General features: G+C 45.5%; 1 protein-coding gene across 4 annotated transcripts in view; it reads left to right on the top strand.

Annotated features, from left to right (window-relative positions):
• The window catches only part of sema4a.L (sema domain, immunoglobulin domain (Ig), transmembrane domain (TM) and short cytoplasmic domain, (semaphorin) 4A L homeolog), a 34,612-nt gene extending 9,758 nt beyond the window's left edge, over positions 1-24,854 (top strand). For 3 of the 4 annotated variants that reach the window (XM_041573762.1, XM_041573764.1, XM_041573763.1), the window contains exons 2-15: positions 10,129-10,266; positions 12,236-12,393; positions 14,674-14,736; positions 16,136-16,234; positions 16,725-16,836; positions 17,639-17,755; positions 18,079-18,218; positions 18,334-18,506; positions 19,304-19,454; positions 20,189-20,378; positions 20,465-20,586; positions 20,728-20,885; positions 23,373-23,473; positions 23,609-24,854. In XM_041573762.1, coding sequence (XP_041429696.1) covers positions 10,185-10,266; positions 12,236-12,393; positions 14,674-14,736; positions 16,136-16,234; positions 16,725-16,836; positions 17,639-17,755; positions 18,079-18,218; positions 18,334-18,506; positions 19,304-19,454; positions 20,189-20,378; positions 20,465-20,586; positions 20,728-20,885; positions 23,373-23,473; positions 23,609-24,165 — 2,223 coding nt within the window. In that variant the 5' untranslated portion in view covers positions 10,129-10,184 and the 3' untranslated portion in view covers positions 24,166-24,854. Of the gene's footprint in view, positions 1-3,978; positions 4,214-10,128; positions 10,267-12,235; positions 12,394-14,673; positions 14,737-16,135; positions 16,235-16,724; positions 16,837-17,638; positions 17,756-18,078; positions 18,219-18,333; positions 18,507-19,303; positions 19,455-20,188; positions 20,379-20,464; positions 20,587-20,727; positions 20,886-23,372; positions 23,474-23,608 lie in introns of those variants that run through there. The other variant, XM_041573761.1, reaches the window with a different exon arrangement.
• The last annotated feature ends 455 nt before the right edge of the window (positions 24,855-25,309 follow it).

The raw sequence follows: 25,309 nt of genomic DNA, 5'->3' as shown, positions 1-25,309 counted from the left end.
AATTATATTATACAGTTACTGTCTGTGTGTATATGATATGGGGGTGTCTATATATTATACACTTACTGTCTGTGTGTATATGATATGGGGGTGTCTATATATTATACAGTTACTGTCTGTGTGTATATGATATGGGGTGTCTATATATTATACAGTTACTGTCTGTGTGTATATGATATGGGGGTGTCTATATATTATACAGTTACTGTCTGTGTGTATATGATATGGGGGTGTCTATATATTATACACTTACTGTCTGTGTGTATATGATATGGGGGTGTCTATATATTATACACTTACTGTCTGTGTGTATATGATATGGGGGTCTATATATTATACACTTACTGTCTGTGTGTATATGATATGGGGGTGTCTATATATTATACACTTACTGTCTGTGTGTATATGATATGGGGGTGTCTATATATTATACACTTACTGTCTGTGTGTATATGATATGGGGTGTCTATATATTATACACTTACTGTCTGTGTGTATATGATATGGGGGTGTCTATATATTATACAGTTACTGTCTGTGTGTATATGATATGGGGGTGTCTATATATTATACATTACTGTCTGTGTGTATATGATATGGGGGTGTCTATATATTATACACTTACTGTCTGTGTGTATATGATATGGGGGTGTCTATATATTATACAGTTACTGTCTGTGTGTATATGATATGGGGGTGTCTATATATTATACAGTTACTGTCTGTGTGTATATGATATGGGGGTGTCTATATATTATACAGTTACTGTCTGTGTGTATATGATATGGGGGTGTCTATATATTATACAGTTACTGTCTGTGTGTATATGATATGGGGGTGTCTATATATTATACAGTTACTGTCTGTGTGTATATGATATGGGGGCGTCTATATATTATACAGTTACTGTCTGTGTGTATATGATATGGGGGTGTCTATATATTATACATTACTGTCTGTGTGTATATGATATGGGGGGTCTATATATTATACAGTTACTGTCTGTGTGTATATGATATGGGGGTGTCTATATATTATACAGTTACTGTCTGTGTGTATATGATATGGGGGTGTCTATATATTATACACTTACTGTCTGTGTGTATATGATATGGGGGCGTCATATATTATACAGTTACTGTCTGTGTGTATATGATATGGGGGCGTCTATATATTATACATTACTGTCTGTGTGTATATGATATGGGGGTGTCTATATATTATACACTTACTGTCTGTGTGTATATGATATGGGGGTGTCTATATATTATACACTTACTGTCTGTGTGTATATGATATGGGGGTGTCTATATATTATACATTACTGTCTGTGTGTATATGATATGGGGGGTCTATATATTATACAGTTACTGTCTGTGTGTATATGATATGGGGGTGTCTATATATATACATTACTGTCTGTGTGTATATGATATGGGGGTGTCTATATATTATACATTACTGTCTGTGTGTATATGATATGGGGGTGTCTATATATTATACAGTTACTGTCTGTGTGTATATTTATATGGGGTGGTCTATATATTATACATTACTGTCTGTGTGTATATGATATGGGGTGTCTATATATTATACACTTACTGTCTGTGTGTATATGATATGGGGGTGTCTATATATTATACACTTACTGTCTGTGTGTATATGATATGGGGGTGTCTATATATTATACAGTTACTGTCTGTGTGTATATGATATGGGGGTGTCTATATATTATACAGTTACTGTCTGTGTGTATATGATATGGGGGTGTCTATATATTATACACTTACTGTCTGTGTGTATATGATATGGGGGTGTCTATATATTATACACTTACTGTCTGTGTGTATATGATATGGGGTGTCTATATATTATACAGTTACTGTCTGTGTGTATATGATATGGGGGTGTCTATATATTATACACTTACTGTCTGTGTGTATATGATATGGGGGTGTTCTATATATTATACACTTACTGTCTGTGTGTATATGATATGGGGGTGTCTATATATTATACACTTACTGTCTGTGTGTATATGATATGGGGGTGTCTATATATTATACACTTACTGTCTGTGTCTATATGATATGGGGGTGTCTATATATTATACAGTTACTGTCTGTGTGTATATGATATGGGGGTGTCTATATATTATACAGTTACTGTCTGTGTGTATATGATATGGGGGTGTCTATATATTATACACTTACTGTCTGTGTGTATATGATATGGGGGTTATGTTGTGACAATGTTAAAGAATTTGGCTGGTGCTGATCGGAGTAGAGAAGGGACAGGGTTAATACACAGGGACCTGTAACCTGAGAGGAGGAATGTGAATCCCCTGCAGGTAGAGACAGAGCTGCCAAATCATGGGCTGCATTTTACATTCCTGGAACTGGCAATGGGATCCCGTGTTTGGACCCTGCAGGTAGAAAAGGCAGGAGACAATCTGCCAATTCCTGGAATTAACTGCACAATACTCAGCAACTTGATGAACAAAAAGGGGTCCTGGGAGTTGCAGTTCGGTGATAGCTGGGGTGAGTGGGCTCCACTGGGTCCTAGATCTGCTGGATGTTGTGAGTGGAACTGGCAGTGCCAGACATTTCCGGGTTCTGGCAGGTGGGAGGGTGAGTCCAGCCAGGGCCCAGCAGCCACTGTATTCTTATTATGAACTGGATTCCCCTAGGGACCAGTTTAACCAGTATCTGAGCCAGGTAACCAACACTCCCGGCACGTGGCCTGAGCTGGCAACTGCATTCTAACTTCACTAGTCACTCACACAGGTGGCCCGACCTGCTCTGCCTGGTGCCAGTGCCATGGACCCACTACTGCTTTCAAGGGTTTCCTTAATGGGGTTGTTTACCTTTAAATTAACTGTTAGTATGATGCAGAGAGGGATATTCTGAGACAATTTGCAATTGGTTTTCATTTTTTATTATTTGTGGTTTTTGACTTATTTAGCTTTTTGTTCAGCAGCTCTCCAGTTTGTAATTTCAGCCATGTTGTTGCTAGGGTCTAAATTCCCCTAGCAACCATGCATTGATGTGAATAAGAGACTGAAATATGAATAGGAGAGGCCTGAATAGAAAGATGAGTAATAAAAAGTAGCAATAACAATACATTTGTAGCCAAACAGAGACTTTGTTTTTTTTAGATGGGGTCAGTGACCCCCATTTCAAAGGCTGGAAAGAGTCAGAAGAAAAAGGCCAATAATTAAAAAAAACTATATAACATGAATAATGGAGGCCAATTGAAAAGTTGCTTAGAATTGGCCACTTTATAACATACTAAAAGTTAACGTAATGGTGACCCACCCCTTTAGGTGGCAGCACAAACAGAACCGCCAGTTTGGGCCAATTTATGGCTGTTTGTATGGGACCCCCCTAAATTATATTTATACAGCACTGTACCCTGATATTATTCCCTCAGGGATTTCTAGTAGATAAACAAACCAGGGCTACAGGATAACAAAGCACGATTGGATCAAGAGCTTACAATCCAATGGAATTCGTTTAACCGATGTCCCATTCTACATTCTCCCATGTTGCTAGGGTGTGTGAGATCCTAGCAACCAGATACCTGCTTAAATTCCAAACTGGAGAGCTGCAGAGCATTAAACAAATGCAATAAATGAAGACCAACTGCAGTGTGGAATAGAACTACTATCCCAAGAGCAGATAAGAACCCACAAACACTGAAATCAGGATTAACAAAGGTGCAGCGGATATTCCAGGAGCAGATTTATAGTAGATCTCATATAGGGGTTCCCAGGGGCCATAACCAAGTGTCAGTTTCCTAGTGTAACTCTGTGTACTGGGGGGTCCCTGTCTGTGCAATAGATACAGAGAGGGGGGTGTCAGGCACTGCAGGGGGGTCTCAGCCTCCCTCCCAGGTATATTCAGGCTGCAGAGTCATTAGTGACTCCCCTCCCCCCGCAGGGCAGTTATAAGTGACAGTGAGTCAGGTTCCTGGGTGTGGCAGTTGCGCTCAATCCAGACTCAGCAGAGCAGTCTCACAGGCACTTACCCACAGCAGTCACTTACCCCCAGTCTTGCTCCGTGTCCTCTCTGCTCTCCCCGGTCACTGGCCCTTTAAGGCTCCTTGGGTGGGTGGGGGTTTGGGTGTCAGTCCTACTAAGTATCTTCTTCATTCCGAAGTGTCAGACTCACCAGCTCCGACTCACTGTCACATAAACCTTCTCTCCGACTCGGTAAGTAGCAGCGCTGGGGGGTCTGGGGGTCCAGGTGTGGGAGAATGTTTCTAGTGATGAGGGGGGGGGTTAAATCAATTCTCTGCTTCTAAGGTTTCCAGACTCCCTGTGATCTAAAATAACAAATAATGTGTAAAGATACAAAGTAACAAGTTTCAGCCTCGATTTGTTGTGGTTCTGTTGTCCAGGGCCCCCCCAGTATTAGTGGATTAGTTGTGGTTCTGTTGGGTCAGTCCAGTTCCTTTGGGGCCCCCCAGCATCATATGGATTTGTTATGGTTTTGTTGGGTCAGTCCAGATCTAGGGCCCCCCAGCATCATATGGATTTGTTATGGTTCTGTTGTCCAGGGTCCCCAGCATCATGTGGATTAGTTGTGGTTCTGTTGGTCAGTCCAGTTCCTTTGGGGCCCCCCAGCATCATATGGATTATTGTGGTTCTGTTGGATCAGTTCAGTTCCTTTGGGGCCCCCCAGCATCATATGGATTTGTTATGGTTCTGTTGTCCAGGGGCCCCCCAGCATCATGTGGATTAGTTGTGGTTCTGTTGTCCAGTTCCTTTGGGGGCCCCCTGCATCATGTGGGTTGTTGGGATTCTCTGTTGTGGTCACGGGGACTCTCGCCTACACACAAACAGTCCAGTACACAAGAGATCCATTGTCTGGTGCCATTGAGTTGTGTAAGAAGTGCGTGTGCGACTCTCAGCCCATTCCTGTATCACAACTGCCCCTAAATGGGCTCAGCACTCACATGTACCCCCTGGAGGCACCTTCTCTGCTGGACGCCCTTTCTCCGACTCCACTACCTCTCTGCATTATATTATTTGTTAGTGTCTGTTCCCACTTTCAGTTAGATTGTAAGCTCTTTGGGAGAAGTGTCTAGATCTACCCCAACACACTTAACCCCCTCTCCACTGCTTCTGTTGTTTAATACACATTATCTGCCCCTTAAGACAGACCTCAGGTAGATTTGTTTATGAGAATTTTTGGTGCCAAATAAGGAACAGGTAACTGTGACTCCGCCCCCAATTCCCTGCTGTGAGTAGTACTGGGAGATTAAAGGGAACTCCACCCAACACAATTATTTTGCACTATCCATTTCCAGTGGCTTTAAAGTGAATGAATTTCCCCTTTAATATGAAAATCCTGCAGCTGTTCAGTTGCTACATTATATATATATATATATATATTTGTATATATACATTTGTATATAGGGATATGAGAGCTGGTATTGAGGTGCCAGGGGGTGATTTCTACCCAGGTGCCCTCCCAGTTCTTGTAAAGGGAAAAAGCCTCCCCTCCTGTGAATCTGTACCCATTAAATACCGGACAATACGTTACCTTGGCATCTCCCTATACCTTCTGTACTGAGAGGCCCTTCCCTGTACCCACTACCTGTCTCAGTATTGCAGCTGTAGGCTGAGCGATTGCTACAACAGAGCAGTGCGGTGGAGCTCAGATTTGAAAACATCCTGCAGTGTAATATACAAACACACACCGGCTGCTTTCACAAGTGTGTGAGGTGCGAGCGAGTGTGCGAGCGAGTGTGCGAGGAGGAAGGGAACTTGTGAAACCAGCAGGAAGTCGCTTGTTTGGGTCCCATGTCTGTAAAGTCTGAGCTCTTGACTGAAACACAGAGACACGGGACAGGAGCACTGCTTAGTGAACATGGGCCGCTGGCACTTTCCATTAATAATGAAGGAGCTTGTGAATGAGTCTTGTTGCCTGGGAGCCCCGTCCATTGTTACCGAAATAGTGTAATATCCCCCGGCAAGTGCTCCTGTGCCTCGTCTGGGGGAGCAGAATGTTCCTGAGCTTTTAGGGAGAGACAAATGGGGGAGAGCGGAAATATAGAAGGGGAGAGAAGAGGGAGGATGGGGGAGATCAAAGGTCCCACCTTTATTGATTTTCCATATTGCAGCCTGTGCCAAGCAGTCATTAAACTACATCTCCCAGCATTCCCTGGCAGCCACTCTGTGTCCTATACAGACACCCCACCCTGCTTATAATTACACCATGGGCACTGGGGCTGTTATTCCTTATATAACACTAACCTATACCCCAGACATTATTCAATATTCACATGAATCCCTGTCCCACAATGAAATACTATTACTGGAATTTGTCGTTTGACTACTAGGTCAATAGTGGCCCTTACATTCTCCTGGGGCCCTCGTGCTTTGATTGCGCCAGTGAATCTGATCCCTTCCTGCTACTGTTCTTCCCTCTATTTACTGAACAAATATCCAGCTGGGCAGGGAGAGGACTTCTGAGCAACACTTCAAAGCCTTTGGGTCCCAGGTCACCTAAGCAGCGCTACAACTTCTTATTGTTTTTTCCTTCCTCTCAATCTTTTCTGTTCTCCCAATCTGATCTTCTCTCTATTTGTCTCTCTACTCCCTAACCCCCTTTCCCTTCTCTCCTTCTGTCTCTCACCCCCTCTCCTTTCCTTTCCTCTCCCCAACTGTTTGGCCTTACTCTCCCCCATCCTCCCTCTTCTCTCCCCTTCTATATTTCTCCTCTCCCCCATTTGTCTCTCTACTCCCTAACCCCCTTTCCCTTCTCTCCTTCTGTCTCTCACCCCCTCTCCTTTCCTTTCCTCTCCCCAACTGTTTGGCCTTACTCTCCCCCATCCTCTCTCTTCTCTCCCCTTCTATATTTCTCTTCTCCCCCATTTGTCTCTCTACTCCCTAACCCCCTTTCCCTTCTCTCCTTCTGTCTCTCATCCCCTCTCCTTTCATTTTCTCCCCCAACTGTTTGGCCTTACTCTCCCCCATCCTCCCTCTTCTCTCCCCATTTGTCTCTCTACTCCCTAACCCCCTTTCCCTTCTCTCCTTCTTTCTCTCATCCCCTCTCCTTTCCTTTCCTCTCCCCAACTGTTTGGCCTTACTCTCCCCCATCCTCTCTCTTCTCTCCCCTTCTATATTTCTCTTCTCCCCCATTTGTCTCTCTACTCCCTAACCCCCTTTCCCTTCTCTCCTTCTGTCTCTCATCCCCTCTCCTTTCCTTTTCTCCCCCAACTGTTTGGCCTTACTCTCCCCCATCCTCCCTCTTCTCTCCCCTTCTATATTTCTCCTCTCCCCCATTTGTCTCTCTACTCCCTAACCCCCTTTCCCTTCTCTCCTTCTGTCTCTCATCCCCTCTCCTTTCCTTTTCTCCCCCAACTGTTTGGCCTTACTCTCCCCCATCCTCCCTCTTCTCTCCCCTTCTATATTTCTCCTCTCCCCCATTTGTCTCTCTACTCGCTAACCCCACTGGGAAGCATAGGATTCACATGGGGTGATGAGGTTCTGTCCATAGTAGTCAGTAAGGTGTGATTGAGAGTCAGTAGCCAGTGAATTACAAATTGGTTCCGACCCGCAGATCTGGCAGCTGAATAGGAAATTAAAATGGAACAGTTTGTATTGATGAGCCGGAGCAGTAATGTCTATTGGCAGCTGTATAATATTACTTCCTGTTATTATTCCTGGATCATCTGTCTCTTAAATTTCAGACTAGTGGCCCAATACTGGCTGCTGATTGGCCGCCCCATACTGAGTCAGAATCTTATTGGCCTTCAGAGGAATATGTTTGGGGCTCAGCCTGTGGCCTCTCCCAATGTACCTGCCCAGTCCTGGACTGGGAGTCAAAATAGGCCCTGCCATTCCAAGTACACAGAGGCCCAAACAGCCCCCTACCAGCCCACTATATGGTAACTTTCTATGGAACCATAGAGCAGCCCCTCTGGCATTTGCCAGAACCCACAGGCCTGTACCTGCCCGGGGGTGAGAGACCCTCCGGCTGCAGACAACGGACTGAGACTCCAGTACTGGGTGAGGGGGAGGCTGCTGGGAGTTGCTCGTTTCCATAACTCCAGACTCCCTGCAACTGCTCAAACTCTCAAATTCTTTTTTATGAGAAAAAGGAAATATTTCTTTAGAAATGGGACAAATCACATTATGTGAGTCAATATCCACATAATATTAGTCACATTCTCACCCCTTTATCCAATCCTTGCATTTCTGTGCTCGTTCCTTCTCTGTACCTGTATTTATTATACCTGTGGCTGGGAGCTGCCATACTGTTTCCCATACACAGTACAACATAGGGGGCGAGTGATGAGGTTTTGCTGAGGGGAAGAAGAGACCACAGGAGGGGGATGTGAAGCTTCACTCAGGTTTTCTGCCAGAATTGACTGGGACTTGGGCTGTTTCTTGGAACTTCCAATAGGGATCAGATCAGGGATAAAGCGGGATATATAAAATATATTCATGAATTCACTACAGTCACTTGGGATTTTAAAATCAGTCGGGACATTTACTTTTTAAAAGATTTCATGCAATTCATGCGATTTAAATGCAATTGATATTCTGACTCTTGAGACAATGTAGCAGAGCTCTGTTACTTGGCTGCTATTTTGTTTCATGAGTCAGAACTGGCAGTGCAGCAGAGAATATAAACAGATACCACTGACAGTTATGAGGAATGAATGGATATTGGGTTGATTTATATTCATACAGAAAGCAAGTAAAGGGACCCTAAAAAACTTCTCCCATCAGGAGGCTCCGCTATTTATCTGTTGCACTTCCCACTGCTGCTGGATATCAGTTCCGCTGCAGAAGTCACAACACTAACCTCTTTCACTTGAGTTAACTGTTAATATAATGTACAGAGGGATATTCAGAGACAATTTGCAATTGGTTTTCATTTTTTATTATCTGTGGTTTTTGACTTATTTAGCTTTATTTAGCTTATTCAGCAACTCTTCAATTTGCATTATAAACAATCTGGTAGCTAGGGTCCAAATTCCCCTAGCAACCATGCATTGATTTGAGCAAGAGACTCAAAGGAATATGAATAGGAGTGGGACTGAATAGACTAAAAATGAGCAATAACAATACATTTGTAGCCTTACAGAGCATTTGCTTTTTAGATGGGGTCAGCGACCCCCCATTTTAAAGAGTCAGAAGAAAAAGGCAAATAATTATAAAACTATAAAAAAATAAATAATGAAAACCAATGGAAAAGTTGCTTAGAATTAGGGATGCACCAAATCCACCCCCAAAATCTTTTGCGAAAGATTCGTCCGAATACCAAACAGTATCCGAAAAAGACACAAGATTTCCCTCCCCACCCCTAATTTGCATATGCAAATTAGGATTCTGATTCGGTTTGGCCAAATCCAAATCCTGCTGTAAAAGAATAAATCCAGGAAAAGTAATGCTGCTCTGAGTCCTCTGTCAAAAGGAACAGCACATTTCTTTCCTTCTATTGTGTACTCATGGGCTTCTGTATCAGACTTCCTGTTTTCAGCTTAAATCTCCAGGGCTAGGGCTTGAGCATGCTCAGTTTGTTCCTCTCTCCCTCCCTGCTGTAATCTGAGCCCAGAGCTATGAGTGAGCAGGGAGAGACGCAGGCAGGAAGTGATGTCACACCAAGCTTATATAGCAGCTGCTATCCTAAACAAACAGAGAAAGCTTCTAGAGCTGTTACTCAGGTATGGTAAAGCATTCTGCAGAATAAATATAGTGTTATAGCTTGCACTATTGTGGCTGATCTATTGGAAATAAACTGCTTTGGTAGCTTTCCTTCTTCTTCTTCCACCCCCTTTAATAGATATTTTGAGACAGATGGGAAAACTGCATTGAATGTCACCCATTTCTCCTTAATATTTCACAGCAAGGGCCGCTACTTATTTCTATTTATCATTGGACCGGTGAGATTCATGCCGCAGGCTGCAGAGGTTTATTAGTAGCCATATACAATCTAATCCGGGGCACAGACTATATATATATATATATATATATATATATATATATATATATATATATATATATATATATATATATATATATATATATATATATATATATATATATATCTATGAAGGGATGGGAATGATTGGGGGGCGCTCATCACTCATGATTGTGTGTCTCTGCAGTGCCGGGGGATCAGAGAAATTCGGGGACTGTGAGTAGAGGAGGAGGAGATCTAACCATGCCCACGTGTTTGTGGCTGATGCTGATGTTGTTGCCCTGTGTGCCCTCCGACCTGCTTCCCAGGATCACAATCAGTTACGGTGAGTGGCAGGGAATTGGGGGGCTGGGAGAAGAAGGGGTTAAATGACAGCAGGGGGAGCCTTCACTATCCATCACTTTCCAATTCATGTCCTTGCCACTGGCCCTTTAAGTTTAACCCCTCGGTTGCCCCTTTTATAAGCAGACACAGTCAATTAAACCGCATTGCTATTGAAAGCAGCGTCTTCCTCTTGATTCAGTGTCACAGGATTCAGTTCCCCTCTGGGTCAGCTGCCTTCCGCTACAATATAAACAATTATCAGGGTTTATTCACCTGAAAGGGGTGGATTTCCCCAACCCGCACCCGACCCTTAGCCCGCCTGCATCTGCGCTTCCGGATTGCTTTTATAAACCCGCACCACCCCGCCGATGACATCACAAAAGGGGCGGGGCGAGCAGGTGCCGCATCTATAAAAGACAAACCCGGAAATCGGAATTTGACGGTGGCGGGTGGGAGAGCAGGAGACGAGCTCAACCCGCACCCGCCACCCACAAAGAAGCGCGCAAGGTCGGCCCAAACCCGCAGGTATCGGATCGGTACGCACATCACTAATGTAATGGAATAGCCACTTCTAAACAACTATTCAATTGGTCTTCATTATTTTTTTTTATCGTTTTTGAATTCATTGTCTTCTTCTTCTAAAGGTGGCCATACACGGGCCAATAAAAGCTGCCGACAGACCGAGTCGGCAGCTTATTGGCCCGTGTATAGGGCCCCCAACGGGCTTCCCCGATCGAGATCTGGCCAGATCTCAATCGGACAGGACTAAAAATCGTTGATGCGGTCCCGCGATCCGCCCGTTCGCTAGGATCCAATCGTTGGGCCCTCAAGGTGGGCATATCGGAGAGAGATCGTCAAAAGAGCGGATCTCTCCATGTATGGCCACCTTAACTCTCTCGAGCTTTCAAATGGGGGTCGCTGACCCCATTTAAACAACAAATGCTCTGAAACACTCTAAATATATTGTTATTGTTACTTTTTATTCCTCGTCTTTCTAGTCAGGCCTCTCCTATTCATATTCCAGTCTCTTATTCAAATCAGTGCATGGTTGCTGGGGGAATTTGGATCCTAGCAACCAGATGGCTGAAATTACAAACTGGAGAGCTGCTGAATAAAAAGCTAAATAACTCAAAAACTACAAAAAAAACGAAATAAGTCAAAAACCACAAATAATTAAAAAATTAAAACTAATTGCAAATCATCTCAGAATATCACTCTCTACATCATACTAACAGTTAATTTAAAGGTGAACAACCCCTTAAAAATTAAATTTGGATATTGAGAACATTTGCAATTGGTCTTTCTTTTTTTTAATTATTATTATTGGCTTTGTTTGGCAGCTCTTTCCGTTTGGGATTTCAGCACATTTTGGGTCGCTAGGCTCTAAATTACCTTAGCAACCAGGCAGTGGTTTGAATATGAGACTGGAATATGAACAAGAGAGGCCAGATGTAGAAGTAACACAAAGTAACAATAACCATAAAGTTGTAGCCTCGCAGAGCAATCATTTTTTTGGCTGCTGGAGTCAGAAGAAGAAGATATAAAGTAATTAAAAAAAGGAAGACCAACTGTAAAGTTGCATTCTATAACAAACTAGAAGTTAAACCAGTAGTGAATGTCTATTGTGAGGTTTTTCAGAATTCCATTTTCTTTCATTCGGCAAAGAAAGAGTTTTTTGGAGCGGTTCCCCTTTAAGAATGTTTCTGTTGACAGTTGCAACTTCCTAAATCTTTCTGCAGTCGATACCTGGGCGGAGCCTAAACCACCTGGTGTTGTAATAACAGTTATTATCTCCTATTATACGACTATACCTTGTGTTTTGCTTTCAGCAGACACGTCTGACTCACACAAAGGGCCAAAATAGGCGGGTGATTCCCACTGAGGGCCACACTGAGGGCCACACTGAGGGCCACACTGAGGGTTCTAGGGGTGCTCAGACTTCTGACTTCCTATTGAATTTTCTTTTTCAGGGGATCCCAGCAGGTCACTAGTCGGCTTCAGCCTGAATAACGTGCACAATTATGATCAGTTGTTGCTGAGCCCGGATGAACGGACCCTGTATGTGGGGGCCCGGGATAATATCTTGTCCCTCCGAGTTGGCCGCGGCCCCATGACACTACTGCACCAGGTCTGAATGGTCACTAGAAAATGTGGCACTGGGGGTATAAAGGGGTGCTGGGGGTATATCTGGGGCACTGGGGTAGAACAGGGGGATTGGGGGTATATCTGGGGCACTGGGGTATAACAGGGGGATTAGGGGTATATTAGCGGCACTGGGGTATATCTGGGGCACTGGGGTATAACAGGGGGATTAGGGGTATATTAACGGCACTGGGGTATATCTGGGGCACTGGGGTATAACAGGGGGATTAGGGGTATATTACGGGCACTGGGTCGGGTGGTATATCTGGGGCACTGGGGTATAACAGGGTATTGGGGGTATATCTGGGGCACTGGGGTATAACAGGGGGATTGGGGGTATATCTGGGACACTGGGGTATACAGGGGATTGGGGTATATCTGGGCACTGGGTATAACGGGGATTGGGGTATATCTGGGCACTGGGGTATAACAGGGGGATTGGGGTATATCTGGGCACTGGGGTATAACAGGGGGATTGGGGGTATATCTGGGCACTGGGGTATAACAGGGGGATTGGGGGTATATCTGGGGCACTGGGGTATAACAGGGGGATTGGGGGTATATCTGGGACACTGGGGTATAACGGGGATTGGGGGTATATCTGGGCACTGGGGTATAACAGGGGGATTGGGGGTATATCTGGGCACTGGGGTATAACAGGGGATTGGGGGTATATCTGGGGCACTGGGGTATAACGGGTATTGGGGGTATATCTGGGCACTGGGGTATAACAGGGGATTGGGGTATATCTGGGGCACTGGGTATAACAGGGGGATTGGGGTATATCTGGGCACTGGGGTATAACAGGGGGATTGGGGTATATCTGGGGCACTGGGGTATAACAGGGGGATTGGGGGTATATCTGGGGCACTGGGTATAACAGGGGATTGGGGTATATCTGGGCACTGGGGTATAACAGGGGGATTGGGGGTATATCTGGCACTGGTATAACAGGGGTATTAGGGTAATCTGGGGCACTGGGGTATACGGGATTGGGGGTATATCTGGGGCACTGGGGTATAACAGGGGATTGGGGTATATCTGGGCACTGGGGTATAACAGGGGATTGGGGGTATATCTGGGGCACTGGGGTATAACAGGGGATTGGGGGTATATCTGGGCACTGGGGTATAACAGGGTATGGGTAATCTGGGCACTGGGTATAACAGGGGGATTGGGGGTATATCTGGGCACTGGGGTATAACAGGGGATTGGGGTATATCTGGGGCACTGGGGTATAACAGGGGGATTGGGGTATATCTGGGCACTGGGTATAACGGGGATTGGGGTATATGGGCACTGGGGGTATTGGGGTATATCGGGGCACTGGGGTATAACGGGGATTGGGGTATATCTGGGCACTGATAACGGGGATTGGGGTATATCTGGGGCACTGGGGTATAACAGGGGGATTGGGGTATATCTGGGCACTGGGGTATAACAGGGGGATTGGGGGTATATCTGGGGCACTGGGGTATAACAGGGATTGGGGTATATCTGGGGCACTGGGGTATAACAGGGGGATTGGGGTATATCTGGGCACTGGGGTATAACAGGGGATTGGGGGTATATCTGGGGCACTGGGGTATAACGGGGATTGGGGTATATCTGGGCACTGGGGTATAACAGGGGATTGGGTATATCTGGGCACTGGGGGATTGGGTATATCGGGCACTGGGGTATAACAGGGGATTGGGGTATATCTGGGCACTGGGGGATTGGGGTATATCTGGGCACTGGGTATAACAGGGGGATTGGGGTATATCTGGGCACTGGGTATAACAGGGGATTGGGGTATATCTGGGCACTGGGGTATAACAGGGGATTGGGGTATATCTGGGCACTGGGGGATTGGGTATATCGGGGCACTGGGGTATAACAGGGGATTGGGGTATATCTGGGCACTGGGGATGGTAGTATATCGGGGCACTGGGTATAACAGGGGATTGGGGTATATCTGGGCACTGGGGTATAACAGGGGTATTGGGGTATATCTGGGCACTGGGGTATAACAGGGTGGGATTGGTGGGTATATCTGGGCACTGGGGTTATAACGGGGATTGGGGGTATATCTGGCACTGGGGTATAACGGGGGATTGGGGTATATTGGCACTGGGTATAACAGGGGGATTGGGGTATATCTGGGCACTGGTAACGAGGGATTGGGTATATCGGGGCACTGCAATACTTCAGGAGTGCTGAGTTTTAAAGGATAATATAAAGTTGTCTCACCCATTTAGTCCTTTTTATCTCTTTATTGCCCCAGGTACCCTGGCCTGCCAATGATACTTCCATTTCCAACTGTGTAAACAAAGCGAAGAGCAACAAGGTGAGACAATTCATCCTGAGGTCCCATCTTCTTGTTCATTGGCTGAACTACATTTCCCAGCAGTCACCGCTATTGTTTATTGACCGTACAGATGGCAGAAATCGGTAGTGAAACTTCCCACCCCCCCCCTTGGTTCAGCTTCTGTCTGGAACTTCCCCGAATTCTGCTACTTCTGCCTGTCAGGATTCAGTTCCAGAATAAGTACAATATGAGGAGCAGCATTAAAACAGTCAGTTAAAGGGGCAGTGTACCCTGCCAGTGAGTAATGAAGATCACACAAAGGATGTTAAATCATATAGATATGGGACTATCTCCCAGCCAAGACTCCTTTTCCCACAATACCTTGCATGCTCTGCACTCAGCAGACATAAGAAGAAGAAGAAGAAGTGTGCAAGGCATCATGGGAACTGAAGTCTTGGCTGGGGTATAGCCCAGGGACAGACAGACGCTGCTTTTTCATTGTAACTCTACAATCACTGCATGTACTGTATATTGGGAAGCTGCTTAAAATGACGTTGCTCATTATGCAAAGGCAAATGTAACACTTTTGGGTGGAGTTCCCCTTTAATTTGCTAGGTTAAAACAAACTTTGTAATAAGAACCTGATCTTAATTTCTCTGAACTGCTGCAGAACTTGTCCTGCTAAACCTCTCTCACGTATCTGCCCCAAAGCCACAAACTTGAACTCTCATTTGTGGCTCTTTTTCATATTTCTTTATGCCCAGGGCAAGATGGAGACAGTAGGGCAAGATGGAGACAGTAGGGCAAGATGGAGACAGTAGGGCAAGATGGAGACAGTAGGGCAAGATGGAGACAGTAGGGCAAGATGGAGACAGTAGGGAAAGATGGAGAGAGTAGGACAGAATGGAGAGAGTAGGACAAGCAGAAGACAGTAGGACAGGGTGGAGACAGTAGGGCAAGATGGAGACAGTAGGAAAAGATGGAGAAAGTAGGGCAAGATGGAGATAGTAGGAAAAGATGAAGACAGTAGGACATGATGGAGGCAGTAGGACAAGATGAAGACAGTAGGACAAGATGGAGGCAGTAGGACAAGATGGAGGCAGTAGGACATGATGGAGGCAGTAGGACAAGATGGAGACAGTAGGACAAGATGGAGACAGTAGGACATGATGGAGGCAGTAGGACAAGATGAAGACAGTAGGACATGATGGAGGCAGTAGGGCAGGACAGAAACAGTAGGGCAGGACGGAGACAGCAGGACAAGAAGAAGACCGTAGGACAAGATGGATGAACATTCTGTTGTTATATAATACAGTAGTAAGAACTCATCTACAGAAGCTGTGTTGGTTTATTATTGGGGATGTAGATGATGAAAGCCAAAACCATAGATCTGTCACAACCAGGTCACTCTCTTGATAATCATCATTGACTTCCACAGACGGAGTGCTTTAATTTCATCCGTATACTGGTGCCATTGAATGAGAGCCATCTGTATACCTGCGGAACGAACGCCTTCAACCCTGCCTGCACCTACATTGTAAGTACTAAGCCCTTCCTGAAATGTGTCATTAGCCTGACCAACTGCAATTAGGCCATCAACAGTTAGGGAGGGGTTAAAAAGCTTTCACATTTACCCTTGAAAACAGCTTTAGCCTTTTGCCTGTGCTAATTATATGTGAGTCGGGCTTTGCTGGCTGAGTGCTGAACATTAAGTGTAAATGGCTTAGACGGGATCAAGGAAGGTGCGGCTGTTGTCTCTGTCGGGAGTCTGAAGCCCACCCAACCTTGACATGTTATAAACAGCACCCAAAGGGCTCATGGCTGCAGGTGACTGGATCAAAGCTTGCAATCTAGTGGTATATTACTAATTCCTGTTCAACACAGTCACTGTCCCTAGTATCATAGCAGATCCAGCCCCAGAGAGCTTAGCCTAGTACTTTCTCAAGGAGTTGACAGTCTACTAGCGGGTCACAACCAAGTGACAAAGCCTGACTCTCTTCTGTGCAACGTGCTTCTGTCTCCTCCAGGAACTGGACCATTTCACATTGCCTAAGAATTCCAATGGAACTATCATCACAACAGATGGAAGGGGCCAGTCGCCCTTCGACCCCCGACATAATCACACGTCTATCGTCGTAGGTAAGGGGGTCTTATAAACCTTCCTAGGCACAACTTTGTTGTTATTCTTCTTTGCCTAACAAATATCCAGTGATACATACAACTAACTGTTCCTGCTGTTGGTATGGGACTCGCAGCATGAGTGACCTGTTTGCAGCAGGAGACTTAGGTCTATGAAAACACTAATAACACAAGAGTTATAATGAGTTCCTCAGCCTAATAAAATAACAGAGCAGCAGTTGTACCTAGAAGATAGATGTATTAGGGCAAAAGGGTGAACAGGGTATGATGGAGACTATAGGACAAGACTAGCGCAGTAGAAAAGACAAGCAGATAAAGGCAGCAGGGCAAAATAGAGACAGCAGGGCAAGATGGATATAGAAGGGCAAGATAGAGACAGTAGGTCAAACTAGAGACAGTAGGTCAAACTAGAGACAGTAGGTCAAACTAGAGACAGTAGGACAATCTAGAGACAGTAGGGCAAGATGGAGACAGTAGGACAAGATGGAGACAGTAGGACAAGATGGAGACAGTAGGACAAGCTGGAGACAGTAGGACAAGCTAGAGACAGTAGGGCAAGATGGAGACAGTAGGACAAGATGGAGACAGTAGGGCAAGATGGAAACTGTAAAATGGAAGGTCAGGATAAAGACAGCAAGGAAGCATTAGAGCAAGATGAAGACAGTAGGGCAGTATGAAGATAGTTGGGCAAGATGAAGACAAAAGTGTGGGCACAGATAAGTGATGGTAAATGATACAGTGGAACATGTGCCAGAGGACCACAGAGCTAATTCTTGTGCTTATGGAATCTCTTCTTGTGTAGATGGAGAACTGTACACCGGCACCATGTATAATTTCCAAGGGAACGAACCTGTTATTTTCCGGAATATGGGCACAAAAGTCAACCTAAAGACAGAAGGGTCCCACGGCTGGCTGACGTGTAAGTTGTGCACTATTTGGCCTTTACACCACACCCATAAATGTTCCGTTTCAGTGGATATAATCGCTTGTTCATCAGAATGCTGATGTTTTAGCTTTCAGTTCATCCTCCTGTCCTCGCCACCTAGTGGCACAATGCACAATCTATTCATAAATATAAAATATGGTCAAAATATTAAACTGAGTAACTGTAAATCGCTCATGTCCATACCTTGCCAGCCACAATACAGAATTCTAGGAGGTTCCAGGAAGATCAGGGTAGGCATTGAGTACTTGTGCCTGGCATCACTTAACTCTCTTTTCTCTCTATCTTGGATCCTGCAGCGGACGCTGTGTTTGTGGGGTCCTTCAATCCTCAGGGTTCCTCTCTGGACAGCAAGGTCTATTTCTTCTTTGATGAGACTGCAAAGGAATATGACTTCTTTGAAAAGATGACGGTGGCACGAGTTGCCCGGGTGTGCAAGGTAAGTGACCCTAAAATGGTGCTTGAGGGGGAACTAAAGAGACATAATAATTCATATCAATTGGCCCATGAAGCTCATTGGCTTGTCCCTTGAAATCTCACCCCTTGTTCTGCAGAATGATGTTGGAGGGGAGAAGGTTCTCCAGAAAAAATGGACGACGTTCCTCAAGGCCCAACTGAGCTGCTCCCTAAACAATCACGTCCCTTTCAATATTCTGCATCACGTGGCCTTACGGAACAACCCTGACCCAGAGCACAGCATCTTCTACGGGGTGTTCAGCACCCAATGGTGAGTACAAGGGGTGGGAGTAGAAATGATGAGCGGAAGGGGAAGGACACCAGAGAGTAGCTGAAGGTTTGTGGAGTATAGATATGGCTGTGTAAGTCTAAGAGTTCATGCCAGGGCTAATCCCTTTAACAAGCACAGATACTCAGTACCTCATGATGACTTATAATGGTCCATCATTATCCAGGCCTCCCAGACGTTCCCAAGAGATGGAATTGTTTCCTGTAAGGAATCCGATAACAAGGAGTAAGTGGCCAATATATTGATAAGCAGCCGTCTCTGCACTTAGCAGGAACCATAATGAGAATGGGAAGAATTGATCCGGAAGGACAATTACACACCATTCATCTTGGGGAGGGATTGGAAGCTCCGTAGGCTGCTAATCCTCTTTTAGTGGTGCAGAAAGTTGATGTTCAACAATATCCCAAGCTCCTGACAAAGGGCCCCAGAGCCTATGGACTGAAATGAACAAATTAGACTCTGGGGCTTTGGGGAATATGAATGATAAGAGACATTATAAAGTTACATTGTAACATATTTAGCACAACTGTTGCTTTATACAGAGAAGGTGTATTTCCTGGAAGTCATGTGATTGTTTCTACCTTCTTCCTGACACAATATGGCTGCCCACTTGTGCTTTGTGATTGGGGTTTTATTTATTATTATAAATAGAATATCCCACGCTCCAGCCCCAGCCCACGGACACTTAGCAACCCCTCTACTAAAAGCAGTTGGATTTTTTTCTTAATCCTCTCACCCTTAAAGAAACATAACCCCCTGCATTTGTCTGTGTTGGGCAGGCAAGTTGGGGGGCTGAGAAGCTCTGCGGTTTGTATGTTCACATTGGCCCAGATTGAGAAAGTCTTCAACGGGCCCTACAAGGAACAGAATAAGGAATACTCAAAATGGACCCGGTACATGAAACCTGTATCCGACCCACGTCCAGGCAGCGTAAGTATCACTGAGACATGCGCCATCTACTAGAGATACTGGGCCAGACTGACTCCTATTGGTGCAAATCTACACTGCACATCTGGTTGCTGGGGATGGGTTTCAAATTTCAATTGTCATGGGGGCAGGTACTGGCCGGGAAAGGGTTAAATAGAGGGTAGGGTAAAGTGTCAGACAGGAAAGGGATGTTAAGAGGGCAGGAAGAGGTGTTAGATCTCATAGTAGTAGGAAGGAAAGGGTTATTTAGGGACGCAGAGGAGTGTCAGAGCACATGGTATAGGGAGGAAAGGGTTATTTGGGAATGGGAAGAAGTGTCAGAACACATGGTAGGGAGGAAAGGGTTATTTAAGGGGTGGGAAGAAGTGTCATAACACATGGTATCAGGGAAGAAAGGGTTACTTAGGAGTGGGAAGAACGGTCCCACATTGTATAGGGAGGAAAGGGTTATGTAAGGGGTGGGAAGAAGTGTCAGAACTCAGAATATCAGGGAGGAAAGGGTTATTTAGGGGGTAGGCAGAAGTGTCAGGGCACATTGTATAGGGAGGAAAGGGTTATTTAGGGGGTAGGAAGAAGTGTCATTACACATGGTATCAGGGAGGAAATCGTTATTTAGGGGTGGGGATATGTTTCAGAGCACATGGTTATGGGATGGAGACGTGTGAGAGCACAGGGTATTGGGGAGGAAAGGGTTATTAGTTGAGCCCATGAGTATACGCTCCACTTTCTCCCCACAGTGCTCAGGGGGCAAATTCTCCGACTCAGACCTGAACTTCATGAAGGAACATTTCCTTATGGACGAAGTGGTCTCTCCCAACGGCTCAGAACCAGTCCTGGTCAAACAGAACGTCCAATACACCAGAATTGCCCTCGACTCAGTCCAGTCAGTGTCCGGTCTCAACTACACCGTCATGTTCCTGGGAACAGGTATTGCCCCTTTACCTCTAAACTATCCCCAGCTCCTGTGTCAGGATGGTAAAACTACACCTCTCTGTCTCCCTCGTGTCCCTCAGATAAAGGCTTCTTACACAAAGCTGTGCTGCTGAGCAATGGCCGGGGGTCGCACATTATTGAGGAGATAGAGGTGCTGAACCCAGAGGAACCCGTGGAGAACTTGCTTCTGGCAGCCAATGAGGTGAGAGGTGGCTTCTGGGTAAATGATTTGCCCAGAGCATTCCTACTCTGTGTATGCATTAATAGAAATATTATGAATGATCTCTGTCCTACAGAGCTTGCACTTTAAATTTGATATCTCCCCTTGTATTGCTGCTGATAGGGTGTCCTGTACGTCGGTTACTCTGCCGGGGTCCACCGGGTGCTGCTGGCTAACTGCAGTATATACCAGAGCTGCTTCGACTGCATTTTGGCCCGAGACCCTTACTGCGCCTGGGACAGGGTGAGCCAGAGGTGCCGCAGTGTTGGGGAAAATAAAGGGTAAGTAGCCTCATACAGGAGTTGCACTATTTCTGTGGAGATAGCTAGCACCGTCCATGGGTTGCATAGATGTTCCAGTACTATCCTTTTTTTTTTTTGTATTTAAAATTTTTATTTTCAAATATCAGCAGGTAGCAATAAGTGGCACAAAGTCAAACTCAGAAACTGCAGGTACTGGACAATCCCCAGGCTGCAGTAATATCACGGCACATAAGCACAAAACCATTATTCCTGAGTAGTATAGCAAAGTAGCCCAAGTAGCTGACAAGAAAATTAAACAAAAAGAAAAGGAAAAGAAACAGAAAAAGGAGGAAAAGAAAAGAAATAAGCAAAAGTAAACCAAGAACTGAATAAACAGTTGCCTATAACACTTGTGAGTACTGTCAACATCTCTGCACTAACTGGGACAGCATAGGACAAGAAAATTTAGGGATTCCCCGGAGTCAGAGTGGGAGGACATGCAAAAGAAATTAGGTTGAGGAAATATTTCGGTAAGATAACCAGGGGGACCAGACTTTGTGAAAAGATTTCTGCGAACCGTTCGTGTGGCTAGTCAATTTCTCAAGGATTAGGACGTTGTCCAGCCTCCTTTTAACCTCAGGAAAGTCCAGGATAGGAGACTTCCAGGCTGCAGCAATGACCTGCTTGGAGGCAGAGAAAATATGTGTTAATAATTTCCTGGTGAACTTGTTAGTCCTTGGGATTCTCTTATTGATCAATGCTTCCCCCGGGTCTTTTTTAAGCGAAAGTCCTGTCACATTTGTAATCATCGTGTATATTCGAATCCAGAATCGGACTGCTTTGGGGCATTCCCACCACACATGGAGAAACGAACCGTGGCGGCCACAGTTCCGAAAGCACAGGGGGGAGCAAGCAGGGTACCACCTGGCCAATGTAGAGGGGACCAAATACCATTGGTGAAGAACCTTTTGGGAGGTTTCCTGAATGGAAATGTTCACGGAACAATGTATGTTGTCGTTAATGATATGAAGCCATTGATCTGCCTCCATGCAGATACGCAAGTCTTTTTCCCACAGTTGAATAAAACGGAGGTCCTTAAGAGGAACCAGATGAATCAAGTGGTCATAAAGCGCAGAAAGAGCCTTCTCCCGTGGGAGTATTTGTAAACACATTTTCTCAAACAAGGTGGGATTAGGAAATTTTTTGTCAGGCCAGGGGGAAAATATATAACTTCTGATTTGTAGGTATCGGAAATATTCAGACTGAGGGGCTTGGTAAGAGTCCTGCAACTGTTGCCACGACAGTAGTTGGCCGGTTTTGGTCAAAGCATGTATGCTGTGGAGGTTGTTCAGTTTCCACCACTGAAAAGACCCCTTCCCAGCCCCCGGTGAGAACTCCGTGTTGAGGCTAAAGTTGACCACCGGTTTATGGGGGGAAAATAACTTGTGCGAAAGGGGAACAGACTTCCAGACTCTCAAGGAGTGTGAGACTACCGGACTGTAGCTGCCTCGCTTGGGGGGAGGATTAGACCACAGTAGGTTATGTAAAGATCCCACAGGGAGGGTATCCTGCTCAATAGTGGCCCAGATCGGATTGTCTGGGGAGTCATGCCAATGGAGTAACTGACCAACTTGGGCAGCAGTATAATATTTCCGCAGATCAGGGATACCCAGCCCCCCTTTGGAGCGGTGTCGAGCAGCCGTTGAAAAATTTAACCGGTTCCAGTACTATCCAATTGTAGTGATGAGCGAATCGAAAAATTAGCGAAACTGTAAAAAAAAATCTCGAAGCGGCAAAATTTCCCAAAACGCATTTAATGGGCATTTTTACGAGGAACACATTTTTAAAGTCAAACAAATGCATTAAAGTCAATGGGCGTTTTTTTCTCATGGCGACTTGTTTAGTTCTAATTCATTAGGGCAGAGACACTTGGAGATTCGGGGAGATTTAGTTGCCCAGCAATACATCGCCTCTTCTTTGGGCGACTAATCTCCCCGAACTGCCTTCCCGCCAGCTAGCATGTAAATCGCCGGCGGGATGGCATTCGGAGCGCTTCATTTTCCAAAGTCATCTGAAATTGCCTCACAAGGAAACTTCGGGCGACTTCGGAAAATGAAGAGCTCCAAGTGCCATCCCGCCGACGATTTACATTCTAGCTGGCGGGAAGGCTTTTGGGGGTTGCCCCGAGGTGATTAGTCGCTGGGTGACTAAATCTCCCCGTTTGTCTCCGTCTTAAAAGTCAAGGGGGCGTTTTTTCTTATGGCGACTTTTTTTGTCCTAATGCATTAAAGTCAATGGCCGTTCTTTTGTTATGGCCGTTTTTTCGTGGAGAATTTTCTGCAGCGAATTTTTTGCACATGGTGAAATTCAAAATTTCATTGCCAATCCATGGCTCATGAATAAATTTACTCATCGCTATCCAATTGGCATCTAGGTGGGCACATGAAGGAGGGGCAAAGAAGGGGGTGCCCTTTATATGTTTGATTGACAGCACAGGGAAACCTGACGTTCCTTCTCTTCCTCCAGGAAATCGTGGCTGCAGGATATTGAGACGGGAAACCCAAATACCAGCTGCTTCCGTGTCGGCACACCCAGAGTAATCCGTCCTCCCAGCACGTCAATCAAAGGTAAGAACCGCGGTCCAAAAATGTGCCAACTCCGTAAGACTGTACCTACATAGGGTGCCAGTGTCGGGCATACGGATGTTTAGGTGATATTTGTGCTATAAAAAATATAATTTGTAACATTTTCTCTGTTCCCAGAGGAGAATTACAGCAGTTGCTTTAACTCCATCCTGGAGCTGAAGTGCCCCCATCGCTCGGCCCTGGCCAGTTACAACTGGAAGACCCCCGATCTGTTAACCCCCGAGATGCAGATGGTGACTGGGGAGGACACGCAGGTGATTATAGTGCGGGACGACACTGCGGGGCTGTACGAGTGCTGGGCCACCGAGAACGGCTACAGATACGAAGTTGCCCATTACTGGGTCACGCCCGTTGGCTGCCCGTTGGTGTCCCCCAATATTGCCGAGCGGGATTATTACAACCAGTTTGTGGTGGTCACGGTGCTCCTGGTTCTGACGTTATTGGCCTGCGTGGGACTTGCCCTCTATTCACTGAGAGACAAAATAAAAGCCAGGAGTAAAATCCAGGGGTGCAGCACCCCAGAAACGATAAAGCTTTCAGAGACTAGATCCCAAGAGAAGAAGCCACTGAACGGCCTCTGTGATGGGGATGGGGCCAAACCCTGCTGTGTCCCCCTGGGCAGATCCACGGGCAAAATGGATATAGAGAATAACAGCGTTGCCGTTTCTTCATAGTCTCCTGACAACCAGTTTCGGGGGTCTCATTACACTGCCATGACATTACAGGGGGCGCTGTCACTTGCCAGAACTTAATGAATGAATAGAGATGCCCCTCAAGGGGTAAAGGGCAAGACCAATGGGCATATCTGCCCCACACATTTATGTGAATCCAACCTGGAGTTCCACCCACTTTCATAGGGATGGGGAATCCGTGGGGTTTTTAATTGGGGGACTTGTGTCTTCGCTTCAGGACAGATATACAAACGCCACATTCCAGACTCCTGTACCTTTCAATGTTTTCCCTTTGGTAAGTGTCCGACTCTCTACTCCAAATGGCTGCCTACCATAATCTGTTTCCGGAAAAGGATCACGTGACCAATATGGCCGCCGCTCAACTTTGTAGCTTTTAAGACTACAGACTGGATGTACCGGCGCTGATTGTGTTCCTTTTGCACCCGAAAAGCTGTGTTTTGTACCCAAATGTGAGCATCTGTTAGTAACGTGTGTGGGGGGCACCCATCTTGCATGTACACCCCCGAGTGCGAATGTGTTTGTGCGGTGGATTCTGTTACCTGTGGATGGACCCTTGTGTTTCTGATGCCGTGACGCGTTTAACGCGGGAATTCTGCCCGGACCATATCAGTATTATACCGGTCATTCGCTTTTTTTTTATTTATGTAATTAAACCGGCTTTTTGTAAGAGATTTGAAGTCTCCCGGCCCCCTTCTGTGTGTCCGTGCCATCGATCCCTTTATTCGCTTACAAAGTACAGAGATCTGCAACTAAGCTAATAAAGGTAACGGCAGGAAAATCTGGCTTGTGACATTAAGGAATTATTTTCCTGGTGCTAGCAGATTTGATTCAGGGGAAGAAAGGGTTAAAAGCCCTAGCATATATTGAAAGATTATACAAATGAGTTCAGTGTAAGTCTGACTATGGTTATGGAAATGTCCCAAAGCTTCGTTGGGCCCTCGGGTGTTTTCATTGCGGGGCCCAGTAAGTTCTGGGCAAACATTTATTTTGTATCACTAATCTCTATGGCTTCAATTTAAGGGTCAGGCCACACTGGGCGTTTTGGGGAGATTTGGTCGCCTGGCGACTAATCGCATCGTTTTTGCGGCGACCCCCAAAATTTCCCCAAACGCCTTCCCTCGGTCTG

This window comes from Xenopus laevis, chromosome 8L (assembly GCF_017654675.1).
Source record: "Xenopus laevis strain J_2021 chromosome 8L, Xenopus_laevis_v10.1, whole genome shotgun sequence".
In the NCBI taxonomy this organism is placed as follows: Eukaryota; Metazoa; Chordata; class Amphibia; order Anura; family Pipidae; genus Xenopus; species Xenopus laevis.
This window is presented reverse-complemented; position numbering and strand designations above follow the sequence as displayed.